At 36.8% G+C, this 25,094-nt stretch overlaps 1 protein-coding gene across 4 annotated transcripts in view; it reads left to right on the forward strand.

Annotated features, from left to right (window-relative positions):
- Cdh18 (cadherin 18) overlaps positions 1–25,094 on the forward strand; it is a 618,087-nt gene that overhangs the window by 539,924 nt on the left and 53,069 nt on the right. For all 4 annotated transcript variants that reach the window (XM_055618993.1, XM_055618992.1, XM_055618994.1 and 1 more), the window contains exons 7-8: positions 3,797–4,050; positions 11,695–11,831. In XM_055618993.1, the coding sequence (XP_055474968.1) occupies positions 3,797–4,050; positions 11,695–11,831 (391 nt within the window). The remainder of the gene's footprint in view (positions 1–3,796; positions 4,051–11,694; positions 11,832–25,094) is intronic.

The following is a 25,094-nucleotide window of genomic DNA, read 5'->3' on the forward strand; positions in this document are numbered from 1 at the left end:
TAAATCTATAACCTGCTATTTTTTTTTAAAAAAAAAAAGAAGTTTATTAATTTGACTTGATTTGCAGAAATTTCTCCTTGCTAAGGTATGAGCTTGCTTTAATTTTGCTGTGTTAGGTATCTTTAACTAAAGTCATCTATGTTTCCTGACTTTTTATGCATAAATATGTCAATCTTCCAGTGGGACATTTTTCTTCTACACCCATCCTCTGGATCTGGTATCCTTCGACAATCATTTGAAAGGATGGTGTGATCATTAAATCTTTCTGTTCTCTAGAGGAACTTAAAATTTTTAATTATTTGAGGACCATGGATGGATAGAACCTAGAACCTCTGCTCAGATGTAGACTATAGGCAGCTCAGTCCCCATGTGTATACCCTAGTAAGGGGAGCAGGGGCTGTCTCTGAAATGGACTCTGCTGCCTGCTCCTCACTCAGTTCTCACTGGTAGGGCTGCCTTGCCAAGCCACAGAGGAAAGTGATGCAGGCAGTACTGAGGAGATTTGATAGGCCAGGGTCAATTGGTAGGGGAGGAAGCCTCCCCCTTTCTGAGAACTAGTGGAAGGGGTTAAGGGGAAGGGAGAGGTAAGGTGTGACCAGGAAGAGACAAGGGAGGGGGCTGTAACTGGGATGTAAAGTGAATAAAATTTTAATAAATAATTAAAGTTTAAAATATTTTGTTTATTCTTTTTGTATATTTTGATATCTTTGTATGTAAACCATGTGAATGCCTTGGGCTCTTGATGATGAGAAGTGGTATCAGGTTTCCTGAACCTGGTATACTAAATAGTTGTGAATTTCCATGTGGATCATGAGAACCAGAAAGTAGTCCTTTGAAAACAGGACTCATAAACACTGAGCATCTATCCAGCACACACCTCATCTTTCAGATGCACCCAATGTTCGCAAGCTTTTGGATACTTCTTGTAAAGAGTGAAGTTCATAAAGCCGTCAGAGAGAGATTATTTCTATAAAGGAGAGTAGAATCTAGAAAAAAAATGTTCACTATGTATGTCTTGAATAGACTTAGATCATGTTGGAGAAAGAGAGAGAGTGTCATTAATTATGTTAAAGATTTATTTTTAGTTTCAGTTCTTTCCCCCAAAGAAACAATTTCTAATTAGTAGACTACAGACTTGAGATTTAATTAGCCCATTGTTAAAAGTATATAAATCTAAATGCACAAAATCTTTACTCTATGTGCATATAAGTGGACAAACTCTAACTTATAAAAACTGGCAAAATGTATATAGGGGCTTAGATTTGCTCAGGTCATTTTGGCTATAGGGGCTTTCCAAGATCTAGGCTCAAAATAGACAAAATAGTCGTGCTGTCTATACAATGTTTGCAACCTATAAAACTAGTATTGATCTCTCTCTCTCTCTCTCTCTCTCTCTCTCTCTCTTTCAGAGTATATCTTGGTAGCCTGGGCTGTCCTGACACTCATCCTGTAGACCAGGCTTGTCTCAAAATCTCAAAGATAGCCTGCCTCTCTTTCCTGAGTGCTGAGATTAAAGACATGGCCAACCAACACCTGGCTTAAGAAGACCAACTTTAAAGGCAGTCAGGAAGGGATGGAAAAAAATGATCATCAGTAGTATAGAGGATAGATCCCTTTAATAATGTTTTTTAGGAACTTTTTCAACAAAATCTCATGTTGAGGCTTCATTCTCATACTACAACAGTTGGACATGGAATCTGGGAGAGATGCTTAGGTCTGGGTGATGGATTCACAAATGGGATTTAGCATATCATAAGAACATAAATAAATGTAGTTTCTATCTCCAAAATCTACTAATGTCAGAAAAAGTCTATTAGCCATATAATACAGGATAAACATACTAAAATCTACAGACCTAAAGAAGCTAAACAACAAGGAGGAGCCTAGGAAAGATGCTTAATTTTTGTTCAGAAGGGAAAACAGTATAGACACCAGAAGAGGTAGAAGAGAGGGAATAGGACAGGAACCTACCACAGATATCCTCTAAAATATTCCACCTAGCAGGAGATCAAAGCAGATACAGAGAATAACAGACAAACTTGGGACAGAATGCAGGGAGTCTTATAGAAGAAGGGGATATAGAAGGACCCGAAGGGGTCAGGAGTTCACAAGGAGATCAAAAAAGCCAAAAGAACTGGGCCCAGTGGTAACTGCAGAAACTGATGCATCAACCAATGACCATGCATAGAGAGGACCTAGAATCCCTTCATAGATGTAGCCTATAGACAGCACAGTCTCCATGTGTGTTCCTTATAAGGTAAGGGGCAAAGAGACAGTCTCTGACATGAACCTGGTTGCCTGCTCCTTGATCACTTCTCCTTGGTTGGGAGACCTAGCCAGCCCCCAGAGGAAGAGGATCCAGACAGTCCTGATGAGAACTGATAGGCTAGGGTCAGACAGTAGGAGACGAGGACTTCCCCTATCAGTGGACTAGCAGAGAGGGAAAGGAGAGGAAGAAAGAGCAAGAGTGGGACCAGGAGGAGATGAGGGAGGGGGTTACAACTGGGATACAAAGTGAATAAATTGTAAACAACAACAACAACAACAATAATAATAATAACAATGAAAAAATAAAGACTGCTAAATGATAAAATATATAAAAATATAAGAAATAATATATTCTTAATGCATCAGACCACAAATTATTTACAGAACATTTTGATTACAATTTGATGCTCCAATTGGATAATTTTTAATTAAGAAATACAGTAAATTTATTAGAATGACCTGTTAATATAGGATCAAAGCTAAAATAATTAAAACCAAGCAAAGAAAAATGTCTGTGATTGAAACATTGCTCCAAGCTGGGCAAAGTGGTACATACCTATGATCCAGCACTCTAGGAAGAAGAGGCAGGCAGATCTCTGTGAATTCAAGGACAACCTAGTCTATAAAGTGAGACCAGGACAGCCAAGGCTATACAGAGAAACCGTGTCTAGAACAAAAAAAACAAAACCAAACAAAACAAAAAGTTTGCTCCAAATATCATAGTCTAATAAGGAATATGACAAACAAAATAGATTAAATAGTACTATAAATAAATCAAATAAATTAAACAAACTATATAATTTTGACTTAGCAAAGAACACAATACAGTGAAGAGACAATATACAGAAGAGGAGAAAATATTTTCAAATGATATATCTGATATAGGGTGAAAAGCACAATACCAGAAGAAGCTTAATTCAGAAGCAAAATTATCAATACCCAATTTAAAATAATTATGAAATAATGTGAGAATATCACATAAATGTAAAAAGTTATTTCAAGTTTTATTTATTTATTTATTTTGTTTGTTTGTTTCTGATTTTCCAAGACAGCTTTTGTGTGTAGCCCCAGCTATCTAGGAACTAGATTTGTAAATCAGGGTAGCTTTAACTCATAGAGGTAAGCCTGCCCCTGATTCCCAAATGTTGGGATATAAAGCATGTGCCACCACTGCCTGGCTCATTCAAATTTTAAACAAGTTACCAGCATGTAATAGACTATATCTTTAATAATTTCTGGTTGCTGGGGAAGATTATAATGTGTCTCAGAAAGCAATATAACTTTCTGAAGAGGAATTTATTTCTGTGTCTAGTTATCACATTTTATGGCTATCCAAAATCACTATGGATTAAGCCTTGAGTTGCTATAACTTCTGTTTGGATATCATAATGCAGAAAAATACCATAGCAATTTTTAAAGAAAAGTAAGTTGGTTTATATCTACTGTCATTTTCATTCGTAGAAAAATAACTGCATTTTTGAGAAATGTGGAACTCCTAACATTGACTATCACTTTTTTTCCTCTGCAGCCACTGAATTATGAGAAAAAGAAGTCCTACACTCTCAACATTGAAGGAGCAAATACACACCTGGACTTCCGCTTTTCCCACTTGGGTCCATTTAAAGATGCCACCATGTTGAAGATCATTGTTGGGGATGTGGATGAACCACCACTCTTTTCTATGCCTTCCTATGTCATGGAAGTCTATGAAAATTCCAAGATTGGGACAATTGTTGGTACCGTCTTGGCACAGGATCCAGACAGTGCAAATAGTTTAGTGAGGTATGGTTTAGTCTTAATCAAACAAATATTTGAAAATTTGGTTTATGTTTTAAGATAATTTAAAGTGACTTAAAGTATGGTTAAATCTTATTTGCAAGGGGTCTTGAATTTTTACAATTAAGTAATCTGAAAAAAATAGCAGACAAAAGTTGATTAAATTATTAATATATGAGAGGGCTTAGGAAGACGGATAAGTGGAGAAAGAGATTGCTTTCGAAAAACAAAACAGATTATGTGTCATCTAAACCTCTGATAGAATTGTTGCTTATAATTACAGCAGTCCTTTGTGCATTGGACGTATGACAGGAGTCTACCGCAGAAGGCATCTAAAAGACCCTACCAAGCAGCGTTTCTAAACAGATACTAAGACTCATAACCAAACCTTCAGGAGAAGGGGAGTTAATATGACTGGGAAAGGATAGGAGCCCCACAAGGACCAAATATATCTGGGCACAGGGTTTTTTTCTGAAACTGTTTCTCCAACCAAGGACCATGTACAGATATAATATAGAACCTTTACTCAGACGGAGCTCGTGGTAGCTCAATAACCAATTGGTTTCCCATAGTAAGGGGAACAGGGACTATCTCTGACAGGAACTCAATGGCAGGCTCTTTGACCTCCCCACCCCCCCAAGGGAGGAGCAGTTCTGCTAGGCCACAGAGGAAGACTTTGCAGCCAGCCCTGAAGATACCTGATAAAACAGGGCCAGACAAAAGTGGAGGAGGTCCTCCCCAATCCGTGGACTTGGAAAGGGGTAGGGAGGAGATGAGGGAGGGAGGGTGGGATTGGGAGGGAATAAGGGAGCAGGATACAGCTGGGATACAGTTAATAAAATGTAAATAATAATAATAAACAATAAAAAGAGTAAAAAAAATAATTACAGCAGTCCCAAGGCAAAGATAGTGATCCTTGAAAGCAACTAAGTAGAGGCTGTTTATCGTCTAGCTCTGTTTTGAACACAATACCTTTCCCCAATAAAAAAGAGAAGAATGATAGAAAGACTCCTCATATCAGCTTCAAGTCTCCATACACACACATGTTCATTTGTATTCACATCCATATGGCTATCATTCACATGAGAATTCATGCACACAGATGTGTGCATCACACCCCACATACACAGAGAAAAAGCGAGAGATGAAAAGACATCTACTTCTACACCAATGTTGTAGAAAGGAAATTAATTAAATGTTGCCTGAGGGAAAATGTATTCAGAACATTAACTAGAGAAACTTTGATCAATTGGAAATAGAAGGTATGATTTTCTGAGGATAAAGGAACCTATCTGTTTTTTTTGGTGGACAGAAGTGTCTAGAACATAACATTATAGGAAGACCGACTGAAAAAGACACAGAAAAGATCTCAGGATACCCAAATGTAGCCAAAAACCCCCAGTTCACTTCAAAAGAATTCCCTGACCACTGCTCCCTGGTGGGGCTGTCTCTCCAGTCCAGGAGGAAAGAGGACTGGATAAGTCCTCATGTGGCTTAAGGATCTGGGCCGATGCTGGGGCTCCTCTTATCTGAATACTGGAGAGAGGGTGGAAGAACAGGAAGGGAGGGTGGACATGGGAGGAAAGGAGGGAGGGGCAAGGATCTGGATATAAAGTAAATACATTAATTAATTAGTTAAAAAATGATCTGGCCCAAAATTTTCATAAGATTAAGGGTGAGAAACTCTGATACATATGAATATAAATTGAGGGTTATAGAAACTGTGCTCATGAAAAGAAATGTAAAAGATCTTTCTGGAATACAGTGTCAGCACTTGTAAGTCACATATTCCATGGTCTTGTGATTGCTCCCACATTCACCCATCAATCTAAAAAATGAACTAGTTCTATGAATGACTTATTGTCCTGTGTTATTTCCAATTCCCTTAGTATTTTCCGCATGTTATTGGAAAATGAACTGAACACTCACAGCATTAGATGTTGCTGCAGAGAGATGATTGATACATTGTCTTCAAATGCTAATGGGTTCATTAGCATAACCATTATTTTATGTTTTGTTTTGATTCAAAAAATAAAATGAATTTACTTCATTTGCCTTGAAATAATTAGGAACTGTACAACTGTTGCTAAGGTGTGTAATTTACATAGCATTTGTAACTTGATTTTAATAAAAATGTGCCATTCACACAGGAATCAAGGTGCAAACAATGAAAAGAAAACGAAAAATAATAACAAAAATAAAAACAAGCCCCTTTAGTCTTTCTTTCATGGGGATCAAATGTTTGTAGTAATTAAGCAAAGTACTCTGAGGGGTTGTGGCTTGTGTGTGCCAGAGAAAGGAATTAATTTTCTATTTGTAGAATTGATAATAAAAAATGATTTACAATCTTACAGGAATTTGTGACAGTGTTCTGGGCTTTATTCTTTGATATTTAAGTATTTAAAGTGTTACATTATTCCTATTTTTATAGCAAACCATATCAAGGTTTTATGTTTTCTGTTTGTAGGATAGCTCAAAATGACATGCAATTTTCAGGAATACAGTTATCATTTTTTTGTTAAAACTATGGTCAGATAAGAGGGGGAAAGGTCTTCTCGTATCAGTGGTCTAAGGAAAAGGCATAGGAAGAGAAGAGGGAGGGTGGGTGGGACTGGGAGGAGATGAATGGGGGGACTGCAGCAGGGATACAAGCTGAATAAATTGTAATAAATGAATATATAAATAAAATTATATATATAAAATCAGAGGTGATTAGCTTGCTAACACTGGAAGCCCATAAGTTTAAACAATCTGCATTTACTTTCTCGCTTAATATCAGTGGAACTGAGGAACTTCACCTAGGAGGTGTTAAAAAATACAAAATCCTGTTTTTGACATGGGCTCTCAGAAATCTCTATTTGTTGCTACCCGTTGGTTTATCAAATAATTTTTTTTTGTTCCCCCAAAATTTGGAATTTCATTAAATTGTTTGATAATGTATAGATTTTTAATGTATAGAAATTTTAACACATTTGACAGAGAACATTAATTTTAGATTTGGAATACTTTTCAGGCACCACATAGTACCTTCAGTGGATTTCAAATAAAAAACAAAAACATGATGTCTATATTTAAAGCATGAATTTTAATTTCTAGGAAAGTTTTAAATAATCTGAAAGCCAATGATTGTAGCTGGAGTCTTGTTGTTTGAGTAGATAGATACATACAGAGAGAAGGGGTTTAGTGAAGGCTTAGTTTAAACATCACACACATGTGACACTTGTAATGTAAGGAGCCACAGATGACTAGAGCCGCAGATGAGTAACATCTGAAGAAATGAATGTTGGGGTCTCAATCAAATATGGGTATTAAATACTGAGGCAACATGCTCTTTTCTTGCTTAATAAAATAGACAATTTCTTAAGGTAATACAGGCATCTGGCATATAATATATATTCTTACACGATCTATGTGCTGTTACATAATCTATGTGCTGTTACACAATCTATGTACACAGTATTTTATTAGACAGTGAAGTATAATGCCAGATTTACCATATAACAAATGTTCCTTTTGTATTATTTACCTAGAATGATTATTTTTCTAATATTTGTGTGGTTAATGCATTTCATGCCCTAATCTTCTGAAATAAAATTTTTAAATATGAAATAAATGCTACATTTCAGATGTGTGTGACCTTTAGTTAAGCTGCAGAGGAAGCCTAGCTTTCATGTTATTCCACAAGATGTGAGATAATTAAAGATTATCAAATTGTATTCAACTATTAGTCACAATCAAATAACTTATAAAACAGCTACAGGAAAAAGAAATCTCCGTGCATTTTCTTTACCACTAGCATTCTGTATTTACAAGCATACAAAGGACAAAATCTGAGAGAAATAATTTATAGAAATTATTTCTATATAATTGAGAGAAATAATTTATAGAAATATTTAATCTAATAGTTAGATTAAAGTATAATCTCTTTTTATTTTTAGAGCAAATCAGTACAGAAATATATTTTTGACATACGCTTGAAATCAAGTATTTATTGAAATATAAAGAATATTATAGATAAACAAGTACCTATGAGAAAAGAGATTTTTTATTTTGATTTTTTATATTAATTATAGTTTATTCATTTTGCTTACCAGCTGTAGCCCCCTCCCTCATTCCCTCCTAATCCTACCGTTCCTCCCTCATCTCCTCCCTGCCCCTCTCTAAGTCTACTGATAGGGGAGATCGTCCTTCCCTTCCATCTGACCCTAATTTATCAGGTCTCATCAGGACTGGCTGCAATGTCCTTTTCTGTGGCCAGTGTATCAAAGCAGATGCAGAGACTCATAACCAAACCTTGGGCAGAGTACAGGGAATCATTTGAAAGAAGAGAGAGTTAGTAAGACCTGGAGAGGACAGGAGTGTCACAAGGATCAAATATATCTGGGCACAGGTGTCTTTTCTGAGACTGATTCTCCAACCAAGGGCCATGAATGGATATAACTTAGAACCCCTGCTCAGACGTAGCCCATAGTAGCTTAACATCCAAGTGGGTACCATAGTAAGGGGAACAGAGACTGTCTCTGACATGAACTCAGTGGTGGGCTCTTTGACCTCCTTTCCCTCTGAAAGAGGATCAGCCTTGCTAGGGCGAAGAGATTTTGTTATTGAAATGAAACACAACTTTTCCAATACAGTTGAACATGAACATTAATTAACTTTACCCTATATGTACAATATAACTGAGAAATTGTGTTCCACATGAAAAATGCAGTGATTTGTTTAAAGTAGGAATTGTTGAAAAATTACTTGATTAAAGAAAGTCATCCTTGATACTGACTGTCGTTATAGTTGTAGATTGCCTTTCTTTTGGTCAGTGAAGTGATATTTTTAATAATAAATTTTCATCTTATTTTGACAAATTGAAGTTTTTTTTCATTTTCCCACCGTTTAAAACATAAAAATTACAAGTATTAACAGATATGCATGTTCCTTGTCATAATAAAAAGTTGTAAACATATAGAATCATAACCCATATTTCTGTGTAAGAAAGGAACCTCTGCCAGAAGTTTTCTTGCAAGGAAAGGTGCCAATACAAGCACTTACATGTTAGTGCTAAATTAGTAAATGACTACATTATCAACTGGTCCAATTAGAAGGTTTTTATGGACTATTGGACAATTAGGAATTAGCAACAAGTTAATTAGCTAATTATACATTCGATAATCTAATTCTACAACATTATGAGTACCATGCTTTCTTAATGGTTACAGATTTGAAGCCACTCTCAGCAGATTATATTAGCTTTATTTTCACTCCTTTTCAATAGTCTACCCTACAGAGAAGAAATACAAGAATAATTACGTATTTTGTTTCACATGTGTTGGAAGGGTTCACTCATTTATTATTTAGCCCAGTGTTTGGAACCACTCTGAGGTAGAGAATCATTTGATGGGAGCCATGTATCAAAAAAAAAAAAAATGCTATTGTTAGCATCCAGCAGTGAAATTACAGCAGGAAAGGACTAGGGCAGATAAAACCTCAAACTCATGTTTTTTGGACATATTTCCTCTAAATAAACTCCCCCTCTTACTTTCCACCACTCCTCATTAAGGGCTTTATTTCATGAATGCATGAGAACATTAATCTGTAAATTAAGTCAGAAGCTTCATTGTCTGACTTTCTCATCAAAGGTTCTAATGAGTAGTCCTAATTTATTTATTTCCTAATGCAAGTGCCGTTGCGACTAAATACTTTAGATCGTGTGTAGATTCTATTTTGATGGTTATTTTACTTGTCATATAGTAAGAATGTAGCAGTGACAGAGCTACAAAGTTTTACTACACTTTATTTATAAAAAAAATATTGGAATGAATTTATCGTACAAAGTAATGGGTTTCACAAGATCATTCCCATTTAAGAATTTTATATACTTTGACAATATTCACTTTTGATACCCTTCCTTCACTTTTTAAGTACCATTAGCTTAATATCATCTCTCAGACACTCTTTCTTTTACATTATTTCTCCCACAGCTTTCAATTTCCAATGTGGCCTGCATATGAGTGTGTGTCTTTTTAAAATGGAGTATACTCAAATGTGTGCAAACTTTATTCATATCTATTTCCATGAAAGCTACATAGATTTATTCAGTACGGTTGAATAAAATTTTATTCTTTGGTAGTGCATATTTTACCTATCAACTCATTTTTTAAATTGATTATATTATTTATTTATTACAATATATTCACTTTGTATCCAAGGCAAACAGGATAGACATCAGAAGCAGGAGAAGACAAGGAACCGGACAGAAACTTTCAAAAGGGAACCTCTAAAAGGCTCTACTCATAAGTGTATGGAAGGAGATAGTGAGACTCATAGCAGAGTGCAGGAAACCTTGTGGAAAAAGAGAGAGCTAGAAGTACCTGGAGAGGTCAGGAACTCTACAAGGAGACCAACAGAACAAAAAAAATCTGCACCCATTGGGGCCTGTTGAAATCAATACTACAACCTAGGACCATGCATGGAGAGCCCTGTGCTCAGAGGAAACCCATAGGCTGTTCAGTTTCCAAGTGGGTTTCCTAGTAAGGGGAGCAAGGGTTGTTTCTGACATGACTCAGTGGCCCACTCTTTGCTCACCTCCTCCTAGGGGCTGCAACCTTGCCAGGCCACAGAGGAAGATGATGCAGCCAGCCCTGATGAGACCTGATAGGTTAGGGTCAGATAGAAGGGGATTATCAACTCTTTATTGAGAAACACCTACTGTAAGTAGTCAGGGGTACTTGATGATCTAATGTGTTTCTTCATTTATTCATTCATTCAAATTTCTTCTCATTACATGTATGAGATTCAAACTCATTTTAATATAATATTTTTAATAATTCAGAATTTCTTACAAGTGTACAATGTGTTTTGATCATGGCCACCCTACAACTCTTCCCAGATCAGCAACCCATTCATTCCGACTCATAATTTATATAAATATATAGAGTCCAGTGTGGGCTGACTAAATATTCATGGGTCTAGGATCATCTACTGCAACATGGTTCTTATATGCTGGAATGTTGACTGGCTGTATGTAGTTGAGAGCCACATAATGTGGGTATTTGGAAGTGAACTTGGGTTGAGTGCAAGAGCAGTATTTGCTCTTATCTGCTGAGCCATCTCTCCAGCTCCCAAGTATTGTCTAGTTTTAGTCACAGAATTTGTTAATTTTTCTGAAGTATATTTGATATGTGATTTAACTATTAAAAACTATTCAAGGTTCTAGAAATTTCTTTTTTAAAACAATTCTTTTTTCAGTTTTTTATTTTTATTTATTTTATTTTATTTTTTAAATATTAGTTATAGTTTATTGACTTTGTATCCCAGTTGTAGCCTCCTCTCTCATTCCTTCCCAATCCCACCCTCCCTCATCTCCTCCCTGCCCCTTTCCAAGTCCACAGATAGGGGAGGTCTCCTCCTCTTCCATTTAACCCTAGCTTTTAAGGTTTCTTCAGGACTGGCTGTAATGTCCACCTTTTGTGGCCTAGCAAGGCTGCTCCTCCCTCAGGGAGGGGGGTGACAAAGAGCCAGCCATTATAATTCTTAAGTCAAATATAGAAATTGAAACACAGTTATAATTTAATTCACTTGAATTAATAACTCCCTTTATTACGTTATATTGTCCTTGTTTATCATTACTTACAAAGAAGACTTCTATCTTTTTTGCAGGTATTTCATCAACCAAAGTCCTGAAGAGGACAGATTTTTCAATATTGACGCCAATACTGGAACCATTAAGACTTCAAAAGTTCTTGATAGAGAAGAAACACCATGGTACAATATAACAGTGACTGCTTCAGAAAACGGTAAACTGCTTTATGTATCCCAGGAAACAATGGTTTTATACATTAAATCATATGCAGACTTTTCCTGGTCAGAAAGGTACTACCCATTTTTAATTTTGTCAGATACCACAGATTGTATAGATGAAGCAATTCACATATCTGGATGTAATGAGTTGGTTTTATAGCTTTTCCTTCACTTGCATACCAGCATGAAGTTAGGAAATTGGCTTTATAGAATGATTAGTCCTAATCTTTGCGTCAAGAGCACTTGATTTTCCTCTTAATTGTGCTGTTTTTCTGTTCCATGTACTTATACTTCACTTATGCCACCAAGTCTTTTCAACAAGGGTACTCATTATCTGGCAGTTCAGCCCTTAGCTATCACTATAATATCCTGGCTTGAATTAGCACTTACAGAATTTACTGTGAAAGAATTACATAGGAAATCTCAACAGTATATCAAACGCCTCTTTATGCAAATCATACAACACAAAGCTGAGAAACTGGACATCGATAGAGAGGATTGCATAAACACCTAAATTTAAAAACACCTATTATGTAGGCTTTCCAAAAGGAAAATATATTAATAAAAAATAAAACAAAATGTATAAAGTGATTTATTTTCTCAATTATGGCATCTTAATACATTAGAAAATAAATAAAAGCACCATTTGACTTTAGTTTAGAATTGTAGGCTAAAGTGGCATAAATCTTTATAAAATATTTCAACGCACTTATGAAAAAACATAAATACAGTTGCAGTAGTATTTAATAGTGAAAAATATTGTTATGTGAACTGGAATAATGCTCTTTCTTTCCTAAAGATGATAGAGAAATTAAAAAAATATATTAAAATATCCATTTAGATATATGATGATATTTATCTGTCATTTTAAATTATATAATTTATTTCTTTTTCCTTTATCACAACAAATCAATGAACTCTGAAACATTTATTTTTCTTGCAAAGTAAGGCAAATTACAAACACATGCTTTTAACTCTAGAATGGATTCTTGATGTTGGTTCCACCAGAACAATTATAGAATTTGTGCTGATTTAGGGCTGATCAGTTTCACTTAGAGTATTTTTTTTAATAGTTGATCCATGTTGTAGACTGAGTCATCACTACTCCGTAGCTTTCCATTCCTAAAAACATCTTCCAGGGTTATAAGTGTTTAGCACATTTTATTTAACTCCCCTTACTGATGAGTTTCATTGTTGCTTTACTTATTAATAATGTCATGCACATTTGCATGAAAATACTAGGGTAAGAATGTTTCCATTGCATTTTCTTGAGTATATTCTTAAGTGTAGAATTGCTGTCTCACGTGGTAACTCTGTGCTATACCACTTCACTGACAAACTACTTTCTCATGAAGCTGCACCTTTTTATATTCCAGCAAATGAGATTCCGAATTCTGCACATTGTAATTACTAATACTGTTTATACTCTCAGGGGATGATAGTTGCATGCCTGCCCTATATCTTTGTTATAAATCCATGCAAATCAACAATAACCTTTTAATTTATTCTGTACTTATTATTTACATTCTTTTTAAAAGTAATAATTTTGATCATTTTTGAAAATTTTATTCATGCATACAATGTATTTTGATTATATCTCCCATTTCTCCCATGGGAACTACAACCCCCCCCTCTTGTTTTCTCTCAACTTCATGTATGCTTTTTCTTTTTTAACTTTCAAAATACATTTTGTGTTGTCCATATTGCCATATTTATGTGGCCATTCATTAGAGCATGGCCATCATAACTTAAAGGAAGTCATCAAATCTCCATGGCCCTCCCAATCGATGCTGAAATGTTGCCATGCTTCATCTAGTTCTGTAGTCACTACTGTGAGTTCATAAATGCTTCATCCTGTCTTTTCAAGAAGACATTGTTTCACTATGTTCTGTCCAACCAATAATTTTATAATATTTCTGCTTCCATGTTTATTGAAATTATATTTTCATCATACTATTGAAAAAGAGATGATCACTAGAATCTTTTTAAATTTTATTTATTTATTTACTTATTTACTTAGATTTTTTAATTTTTTATTTAAATTTTATTAATTACACTTTATTCATTTTGTATTCCCCCATAAGCCCCTCCCTCCTCCCCTCCCGATCCCACCCTCCTTCCCCTTTCTGCATGCATGCCCCTCCCCAAGTCCACTGATAGGGGAGGTCCTCCTCTCCTTCTTTCTGATCTTAGTCTATCAGTTCTCATCAGAATTGGCTGCATTGTCATCTTCTGTGGCCTGGTAAGGCTGCTCCCCCCTCAGGGGGAGGTGATCAAAGAGCAGGCCAATCAGATTATGTCAGAGGCAGTCCCTCTTCCCATTACTAGGTAACCGACTTGGAGACTGAACTGCCATGGGCTACATCTGTACAGGGATTCTAGGTTATCTCTATGAATAGTCCTTGGTTGGAGTATGAGTCTCTGGGAAGTTCCCTGTGTTCAAATTTTCTTGTTCTGTTGCTCTCCTTATGGAGTTCTTGTCCTCTCCAGCTCTTGCTATTTCCCCCTTCTTACATAAAATTCCATTCACTCTGCCAAATAGTTGGCCATCAGGCTCAGCATCTGCTTTGATAGTCTGCAGGGCAGAGGCTTTCAGAGGCCCTCTGTGGCAGGTTCCTAGGTTGTTTCCTGTTTTCTTCTTCTGCTTTCAGAGGCCCTCTGTGGCAGGTTCCTAGGTTGTTTCCTGTTTTCTTCTTCTTCTGATGTCCATCCTCTTTGCCTTTCAGGATGGGGTTTGAGCATTTTCGCTAGGCTCCTCTCTTTTGCTTAGTTTGTTTAGATGTACCGATTTTAGCGGGTTTATCCTATGTTGCATGTTTATATGAGTGAGTATATACCATGCGTGTCTTTTTGCTTCTGGGACAACTCACTCAGGATGATCCTTTCCAGGTCCCACCATTTACCTGCAAATTTCATGACTTACTTATTTTTCATTGCTGAGTAATATTCCGTTGTATAGATATACCACAGTTTCTGCATCCATTCTTCAGTTGAGGGGAATCTGGGCTGTTTCCAGCTTCTGGCTATTACAAATAAAGCTGCTACAAACATGGTTGAGCAAATGACCTTTTTGTGTACTTGAGCCTCTTTTGGATATATGCCTAGGAGTGGTATGGCTGGATATTGAGGAAGCACTATTCCTAGTTTTCTGAGAAAGTGCCAGATTGATTTCCAGAGTGGTTGTACAAGTTTACATTCCCACCAGCAGTGGAGAAGGGTTCCCCTTTCTCCACAACCTCTCCAGCATGTGTTGTCACTTGAGTTTTTGATCTTGGCCATTCTGATGTGTGTAGGGTGAAATCTCAGGGTTGTTTTGATTTGCATTTCCCTAATGGCTAATGAGGTTGAGCATTTCATTAAATGCTTCTCTGCCATTGGATATTCCTCTACAGAGAGTTCTCTCTTTAGCTCTGTTCCCCATTTTTTAAGTGGATTACTTTGCTGCTTTTCAGCTTGTTTAGTTCTTTATATATACTGGATATGAGTCCTCTGTCAGATAAAGGGTTGGTGAAGATTCTTTCCCAATCTGTAGGCAGTCGTTTTCTTTGATGACAGTGTCCTTTGCTTTACAGAATCTTTTCAGTTTCATGAGGTCCCATTTTTGATTGTTGCTCTTAGAGCCTGTGCTGTTGGTGTTCTGTTCAGGAAGTTTTCTCCTGTACCAATGAGTTCTAGGGTATTCCCCACTTTTTTTTCTAGCCGATTTAATGTGTCTGGTTTTATGTTGAGGTCTTTGATCCACTTGGACTTCAGTTTTGTGCAGGGTGATATGTATGGATCTATTTTCATTTTTCTACATGTAGACATTTAGTTGGACCAGCCCCATTTTTTGAAGATGCTATCTTTTTTTTTTTTTTTTTTTTTTTTAGATGCTATCTTTTTTCCATTGTATGGTTTTGGTTGGCATCTTTGTCAAAAATCAGGCATCTCTAAGTGTGTGGGTTTATATCTGGATCTTCTATTTAGTTCCATTGATCCACCATTCTATGCCAGTACCATGCAGTTTTTATAACTGTTGCTCTATAGTACAGCTTGAGATCAGGGGTGGAGATACCTCCAGAAGATCTTTTATTGTAGAGGATTGTTTTAGCAATTCTGGGTTTCTTGTTATTCCATACAAAGTTGAGAATGTTTCTTTCCAGGTCTGTAAAGAATTGTGTTGGCAATTCGATGGGAATTGCATTAAGTCTGTAGATTGCTTTTGGTAAGGTGGACATTTTTACTATGTTAATCCTGCCAAGCAATGAGCATGGGAGATCTTTCCATCTTCTCACATCTTACAATTTATTATTTTGTTTCCCAGCTGTAACCTCCTCCCTCATCCCCTCCCAATCCCACCCTATCTCTTTCTTCTTTTCCCATGCCCCTCCCCAGTCCACTGATAGGGGAGGTCCTCCTCACATGCCATCTTACCCTAGCCTATCAGGTTTCATCAGGACTTCTGCATTGTCCTCCTCTGCGTCCTTATAAGGCTGCTCCCCCCATCGGGGGAGGGGTGATCAAAAAGCCAGCCACTGGATTCATGTCAGAAAGAGGCCCTGTTCCTCTTTCTAGGGAACCTACTTGGACACTGAGCTGCCATGAGCTACATCTGTGCAGGTGTTTTAGGTTATATCCATGAATGAACCTTGGTTGGAGTATCAGTCTCAGAGAAGCCCCCTGTGCCCAGTTTTTTGGTTCAGTTGCTCTCCTTGTAGAGATAGTGCCTGCACTTGTGGTTCAGTGGTAGAATTCTTATGAGAATCTTTACATTGCTATTATAAGGAACACAGAAATGGGTTTGTTTCACATCATTCTGGATGATTTTTATTTTCTAACTATCCAGACTAAATGTGTAATTTTGCATCTTAGTTTTGGAAAACATTTAAATAAATAATATTATGAATCCAATGGAAACTGAGATTAATTTATTAAAATATAAATAAAGAAATGTTGGAAAAAATAAGCAAACCTTTTAGAAGAAAGATACAATTCTCAGGATTTAGATACAAAAATATTATTTAATTCTGAATCATCACTTAAGCCCCAGTAATATTAGCATAAAGTAAAAACAAACTGATAAATACACCCAGACATGCATGTAAAATATTCTATCAATTGTAGCTATTACCAAAGGGAAAAAAAAAAACTGTTTCTGTAAAAGTAAAATCTTAATTATTTATTTGAGACTTCTCTTTTTTTTTTTTTCTGTTTGATACCCCTTCTTGTGGGAATAGAGTTAAAGCATATCTACTAAGTAAAATTTTATAGTAAATTGTAATTTCCTTCATTTTATAGTTGGTAATAAACAAAGCCTTAGAGACCCATTCAATGAGCATTACTGAAATATAATTTAATCCCAACTATAAACAGGTGTACAGAAGGAATAAGCACTAGTTAAGATTTTATAAGTATGTTGGGAGATTGTTTTCAGAGAAGTGCACATGCTCACACTGATTGCTAAGCTGAACTGTCCTGTAGTATTGGCAGAAACTCTCCCATAATTGTGTTCCTTAACTTCAACATTAGCCACGTGGGCAAAACATGTTCTCTTTAGGAATGCAGTTGTAATTTTTTTCAAATCTTTCTAAAGCTCTTCTTAATGTAATATTTTCCACAGAGTAGATTGTCCTATGGAATTGCTTCTACTGGTTAATATTTAAAACACTTTACTTTCTTCAGGGATTATGCAAATAGAAGAGCCCTCTCTGGGCAGAAGAGAGAATGTATCAGAGTTTAGGAGAACAAGAATACTTGGGCATGGGGTGCCAAGCACAGGTGTAATCCTATTCACTCCAAATGATGGGCACGAGCCTGAGGTTAGCCTAAGCTATGCAGGGAGAACCTGCCAGGGGAATAAGAAAGCTGTGCTTTTTCTTCACTAATCAGACCTTATGTCGATGTTATAATACAACAATGAAGATGTCAATCAAGGATACTGTGCACAATCAGTGACAGTGAGGGGCAGTCAAAGATACATTAACTACATACAATGTGAACATGAGTTATTTCTTCTGTCTTTTTGCTCCTGTTCAATGTGGCTTTTCAGCCACCTAAGCTCATGGGAGAAGCCATAGAGATGTCCCTGACTATGATGTTTTTTTTTCTACAGTGGTAATAAGTAACTATTGTGCATAGGCCTCTGTGGCCACAAAGGACAGTAGAGTAGTGATTCATAGGGATAAGATGGTAGTTCAGTTCAGCATAACTAAGTATTTTGTGTTTGATCAAACGTACAAAGTCTGAGCCAGAGTAATTTATTGCAAGCATAGTTTAGCACAGCACAATTTGGTTAAAAAAAATCCTGGAGATAATGAGCTCAGTCCTGTTTATACAACAAAGCATAAGACCTTACCATATCCATTCTCTTTCTAGAGTTCATATAACATATTTCATAAAGATACAGTCGATAGACTGACTGAGACAAAACAAGTCTATGATAAGGGTCTGAGGGAGAAATCAATATGGTCTTAGTAACACAGATAGCACAAAGTTCACCATGCAACAGAGCATGTCAGCTCTCAGCCTTATGCATAGAAAACAAGCTGTACATTTCTCTAGTTGAAGGGAGAGCTCTGTGTGTTTAGCATTCCTGGATCTCCAAGTGCTTACCTGTTACATAAGGATATCTGTATCTCCCACATTATTGGACATCTGGCTCTTACACGGTAGACTTTAGGAGATATCATAATGAAAACTTGTGGGAAACGTGAACAACAAGTAGTACCACTACACAGACAGAGAACTGAAGCATAACAAAACATATATTGAATTTATAACCCCTCCTTATTTACTCCTCTGTATTAGATAAGCCAATGACTTTTGAGACCAAGCTTTGTCATATATTTTATCTTAATGAGCTTGGTTAAAATTTTGTGAATCATATTTATTCAAATTTTGGGATAGTCTTCTTTCTTTCTTTAAATGTATTGCATTAGTAAAGAGTGCACTACACTAAGATATATACAAAAACTTCACTGTAAATTGGGTACTAAAAACTGTTCCGTCATATATCACAGTTCTTGCGGAGTTACTGCTTTGTAAATATCTGTGAAAAAAATTGCTTTACAGTTAGCAGTGTGTGTGTGTTTGCATGTTTTGTTGTTAGAACTTTAAAAGTATCATACAATATAATTTGATCATATTTTCATTAGAAACTCTTTTCAGATCATCCTTAAATCCATAGCTCCTTGATTCTTTTTTTCTTTAATCCTCAAAAACCCGTCGTTTATGCTCTCCAATTATTATTATATGTGTGATCATTCACTGGATAAATGTTAACTTAACATGTGATACATTCAAGAGAAAACTCCTATTTGTTGTAGAACCTAAATATTTTCTATGTTACCTAGCAGGTGCATTGTTGTTTTATTACACACTATAACTATGTGTATATATTTGTGTAACCGTGTACAATAGTGGGTTTTGTAGCTGTTCTCAAAATAAGTGTAACCTCATTCATCTTTTTCCATTCTCACTCTTCATCTTTACCTTAAGCTTCCTTACCTAGTTAAGCCCATCCTCCAGCATGACATTGTGTTCTCTCACTTCCTTGAAAGTCATTCTCTTTGGGCCCCATAATAATGTCCTGACCTATAAAGGTAAGTAAGGTGTTTTTAATAAGTCTTCCAACACACTGGTTTAATAATTTTCCTTGGTAAATGCTAATTTTATATTGTTGTAGAGCATCTATTTAAGGCTTATATTTTCTTGTATACTTTGATTATTTTTCTTCCATTTATTTACTTATTTATTTAATCACTTTACAGGCTGATCCCAGCCCCCTCTTTTCTTCTTCCAATACTTTCAGGCCCACCATTCCTCCCTCTCCTTTTTCTCAAAGAAGGAGAGACCCCAAAAGGTACCTCCACGCTAGCACCTCCAGTCAGAGCAAGACAGACAGGGTAGTGAAAAGGAATCTAAATTCAAGCAACAGATTCAGAGACAGCCTTTACTCCCATTGTTAATGAAACCACATGATGACCAAGCTGCATATCTGCTACATATGTGTAAGGGCCTAGGCCCAACCCTTGCATACACTTTGGTTGGTGGTTCAGTTTCTGTGAGCACACATGAACCCAGGTTAGTTTGCTCAGCAGGACTTCTTGTGATTTCCTTGACCACTCCATCTCCATCTGTCTTCCCCACTCTTACACAAAACTTCCCAAGTCATTCTATTTTTTTGGCTGTGGGTCTCTGCATCTGTTTCCATCAGCAGCTCAATGAAGCCTCTGAGGGGAGTTATGCTAGGCTCCTACCTGCAAGCAGTGCATAATATCTTTAAAAGCACCATGGGATGGGAATCATGTTGGGTCAGTCATTGGTTTGCCATTTCCTCGATCTCTGCTCCATCTTTATCAGCACACTTATTGTAGGAAAGACAAATTTTGGATCTAATGTTTTATAGGTAGGCTGGTGTCTTCCTCCCTCTACTGGAAGTCACACATGGCTACAGAAGATGGCCACTTCAGGCTCCATATCCCCTACAGCTAAGTTTTTCAGCTAGGGTCACTATACAAACTCAAGAAAGCCTCACATGTCCCATAGATATCCTCTCCACTCCCATCAATTTCCATTTTTTTCTCTTGGTGCTCCTCCCAACACTCTGCTCTCACCATAACTCATCCCACCCTATTTCTCCTCCCCATCCACTCTCCCTCAGTTCCCTCCTTTCATATCCTTCAGATGACTATTTTACTTCCCTTTCAAACTTCCTCCCTTGGGACCTTCTTAGCTTCTTTGGATCTATGGATTATAGCATGGCTATTCTTTACTTTATGACTAAAATCCACTTATAAGTGAGTATGAACTATGTGTGTCTTTCTGATTCTGGGATACCTCACTCAGGTTGATCTTTTCTAGTACTATCCACTTGCCTGTAAATTACATGATGTCTTTGTTCTTAATAGCTAAATAGTAATCCATTGTTTAAATGAACCATAGTTTCTTTATTCATTCCTTGGTTGAGTGACATCTACATTGATTCTAGTTTCTGGCTATTACTAATAAAGCTTCTATGAACACAGTTGAGAAAATGTACTTGTGGTACAGTAGAATATCTTTTGGGTATATGCCCTGGAGTTGAATAGCTGGGCCTTGAGGAAGATCTATTCCTAGTTTTCTGAGAATGTGCCAGATGTATTACCACAGTGGTTTTGCACTCAGTGCCAGCAATGGAGGAGTGTTCCACTTTCTCCACATCCTCACCAGCATGTGTTATCATTTAAGTTATCATTTTATCCATTCTGAAGGGTGTATGATGGAATCTCAGAGTAATTTTGATTTGCATTTTGCTGATGATAAAGAATATTGTATATTCCTTTAAATGCGTCTTGGCCATTGGAGATTTCTATTTTGAGAATTTGCTGTTTAGCTCTGTACCCCATTTGTTAATTGGGTTATTTAGTTTGTTTGGTTTGATTTTCTTGAGCTCTGTCAGAGGTAGGATTGGTGAAGATCTTTTTCAATTTTTTTAGGTTGCTATTTTAGTCCTATTAGTGTCCTTTGCCTTCCAGAAAAATTTCAGTTTCATGAAGTCCCATTTATTAATTGTTGATCTTAGTGCCTGATCTGTTGGTGTTCTGTTCAGAAAGTTGTCTCCCATACCAGTGAGTTTAAGGCAATTCACAACTTTTTATTCTGTAAGGTTTAAGTATCTGGTTTTATGTTGAGGTCTTTAATCCATTTGGATTTGAGCTTTGTGCAGGGTGAAAAATTTGGATCAAATTGCATTCTTTTACATGCAGACAACCAGTTAGAACAGGGAAGTTACACCCTTCATAATAGTCACAAATAATATAAAATTGAAAGACTTGTATGGCAAAAACATCAAGTCTTTGGAGAAAGAAATTGAAGAAGATATCAGAAGATGGAAAGATCTTTCATGCTCATGGATCTGTAGTATTCACATTGAAAAAAATATAGTCATTTTTCAAAAGCAACCAATAGATTCAGTGAAATTCCTATCAAAAGTCCAACTCAATGCTTTGCAGACCTGGAAGTAGCAATCCTCAACTTCATATTGAAAAAAAAAAAAAAAAAAGAACATGCATGGGAAGGACCTAAAAACCCTGCTCAGATGTAGCCCATAGACTCAATCTCCAAGTGGATTCCCTAGTAAGAGGAGCAGGGGCTGTCTCTGGCATTTAAGTGGCAGGCTCTCTGATCACCTCCCACTGGGAAGTTGTAGGCCGCAGAGAAAGATAAAGCAGACAGTCCTGGTTATACCTGATAGGCTAGGGTCAGATACAAGGAGAGAAAGTCCTCCCCATCAGTGGGATAGGAGAGCAGTATAGGGGAAGAAGAGGGAGGAAGGGTGGAATTGGGAGGAGATGAGGTAGGGACCCACAGTCTGGATACATATTGAATAAATGGTAATACATAAAAATAATTAAAAAATAAAATAAAAAACTCAGGATAACTAAAACAATCCTTTACAATAACAGAAGTTCTGGAGATATCACTATCTCTGATTTCCAGCCGTATGGCAGAGTAATTGCAGTAAAATCTGCAAAAAACTGACAAGTTGATCAATGGAATTGAACTGAAGATCCAGAAATAAACCCACACACCTCTGGTCACTTTATTTTTGCCAAAGAAGCTAAAACGTTATAATGGAAAAGAGACAGCATCTTCAACAAACAGTGCCTGTCTAACTGAGTATTTAAGGGTTTCTTAACCAAGTGGGTTCCCTAGTAAGGGGAACAGGGACTGTCTCTGACATGAACTCAGTGGCTAGATCTTTGACCTCCCCACCCCCCATGGGAGGAATAACCTAGCTAGGCCACATTGCAGCCAGTCCTGGTGAGACCTGATAAGCTAGGGTCAGATGGAAGGGGAGAAGGACCTTCCCTGTCAGTGGACTTTGAGAGGGGAAGAGAGGAGACAAGGGACAGAGGGTGGGATTGGGAGGGAAGGAAGGAGAGAGCTACAGCTGGTATACAAAGTAAATAAACTGTAATTAATATAGAAATTTAAAAAAGTAGTGGAGACTCCGCCTCCTGTAATTCCAGAATTCAGAAAAATAGGCAAGAAGACATGGAATCCTTTTGTGGCTGATAAACACTGATGTCATATGTCAATTGGGTGTTCTTTCTGGTAGGTCTGGGATCAAATATGATTTTAAACTCATTCTATTTGACAGAACCTACTACCTTGGGAATATTGAAGTGAGCTCCTTTTTTCTTCCAATTGTCAGCTTTGGATGCACTTTCTAGTGCAAGAAGCTTGAATTTCAACTTACATTGCTCTTAACCTTCCGCAAATAGAATGGGTTTTTCTATTTATTGGATTTCTCATTCTCTTCATCTACCAAATGAAAAAGGGTACCAGTTAGTTCTTGGTTTGGTAGGCTTTAAAATCTCTGAAATAAGGCATTTATTAAATAACATAATTCCACATTACTAGTAAATGATAGTTATTTACATAGTGGTATTTAAGTAGCAAGCTTAGGAGACATGTTATTTTAACTATGATTGCTTTTACTGCAGAAAGCAACATATACAGAAAATTACATTATTAGTCCTTATTGTAGTAAAAGGATATCTATTACTAAAAATAGAAAAACAACTGTGGAGTTTAATCTTTCGATGACGGTTTCATAAAGAGGATAATGAATGTATTCATTTGTCTGGAGAAGAATGAAAGTTGTCCTGGATATCTTGTCCAAATTCTAGGTATACTCATATGCCTTTATTTGTCAACCCTGTTGAGAAAATGAAAGAAAGGAGGTGACCATGCACCGTAAATATAATCCCTGAAGGAATGAGGGAAAGAAAGAGAGGCAGGTTGATAGCAAAGGAGGGAGGGAAAGAGGAAGGAAAAGAGGAACTAAGAGGGAGGAAGGAGGAGATGGGGAGAGAAAGGAGAGGCAAAGACAAGAATCAGAGAGACAGAGACAGAGAGAGGGGAGAAGAAGAAAAACAATTGGAATAATGATTTCTTATAAGGCACTGACTCACAGCTTTCCAGACTTCACTGTCCTAAAATGCAGCTAGAGTGTGAAAGCAGCCTGGCAAACAAGTTAACTTAGAATAAGCAGAATCTAATACTTCAGGGTGAATTCAATCATGAAGCCATTTCTTGTTGCTTAGGAGTCAGTATTTCTGCTGTTCTCAGTTCTCTATGAATGAGGCTCAAGTGCAGCATGAAGGGCAATAATCTTTGTTTGGTCTGTCAATTTCAATGTTAATCTTAACTAAAGCAGTGTCATAGAAAGTTAAAGAATAAACTGTGACAGTGTAATGCCAGGTTCACGGGACCCTCAGAGACCACCAGGAGACAACTCGATGCAAGAGAGCTTTATTACGAGAGTGATCGAACTTGGGACTCAAGTCTCACTGAAGCAGCAATAGAGAAATGGGACCCCGAACTTTGAGTGAACAGGATTTTTAAAGGGAAAGTCTGTGAGCAGGGGGTTTCCATGACCACAAGCAGGGGGGCATATGTTTCCATGATAGCAAGCAAGGGGGGTTCATCCCTTGATGTTACAGGATCAGGTAACAGTTAGAGGGGTGAAGTGACCCTCTCTCAGGCACAATTGCCTAAGTCATAAGATCCCAATGGCTATTCTTTTAAAGTATATCTGAAACATTGGGGAGAATTTTCCCATCCGATTCTCAACCAATTCTCATTTATTATTGCCAGGGAGATTGTCTCTATTTTCTATGAAATATTTATTCTGTGATGTTTGCTGGAGGCTGTTGCTAAGAGAGTTAACTTTGTTTTCTGCCAAGTGTACATTCTGTGATATTTCCTGGTACCTGAATTCAGCTACCAGTCAAGATGGCTCTTTATTTCAAAATGGAGTTACACTCAGGCTAACTATGCCAAGGATAACTTAAACTCTTCAACAGGACGCCTTGAGAACTCATGGTCCAATCAAGGAGACACATGAAATTCACTTCAGTGTGACATGAGCTTTCTCATTCATACAGTTTGAATGCTTTGTTTTCTGAATAGCAGTCAAGACTACTTACATCTTTTTATATTGGTTGTGCTCTTTATCAATTACATAAACATATATAATATGATCTGTTTTTGTACCCCATACTCTCTTTTATTCCCTGTTGATCCCAAAAAAACTCCATTTTGAAATAAAGAGCCATCTTGACTGGTAGCTGAATTCAGGTTTATCCTATATTACATGCCTCTACGAGTGAGTAAATACTGTGTGCGTCTTTCTGCTTCTGGGACAGCTCACGCAGGATTATCCTTTCCAGATCCCACCATTTACCTGCAAATTTCATGATTTCCTTTCTTTTTTTTTTTTTTTTTTTTTT

Source organism: Psammomys obesus, unplaced genomic scaffold (assembly GCF_907164565.1).
Source record: "Psammomys obesus unplaced genomic scaffold, mPsaObe1.curated_primary_1811, whole genome shotgun sequence".
NCBI lineage: Eukaryota > Metazoa > Chordata > Mammalia > Rodentia > Muridae > Psammomys > Psammomys obesus.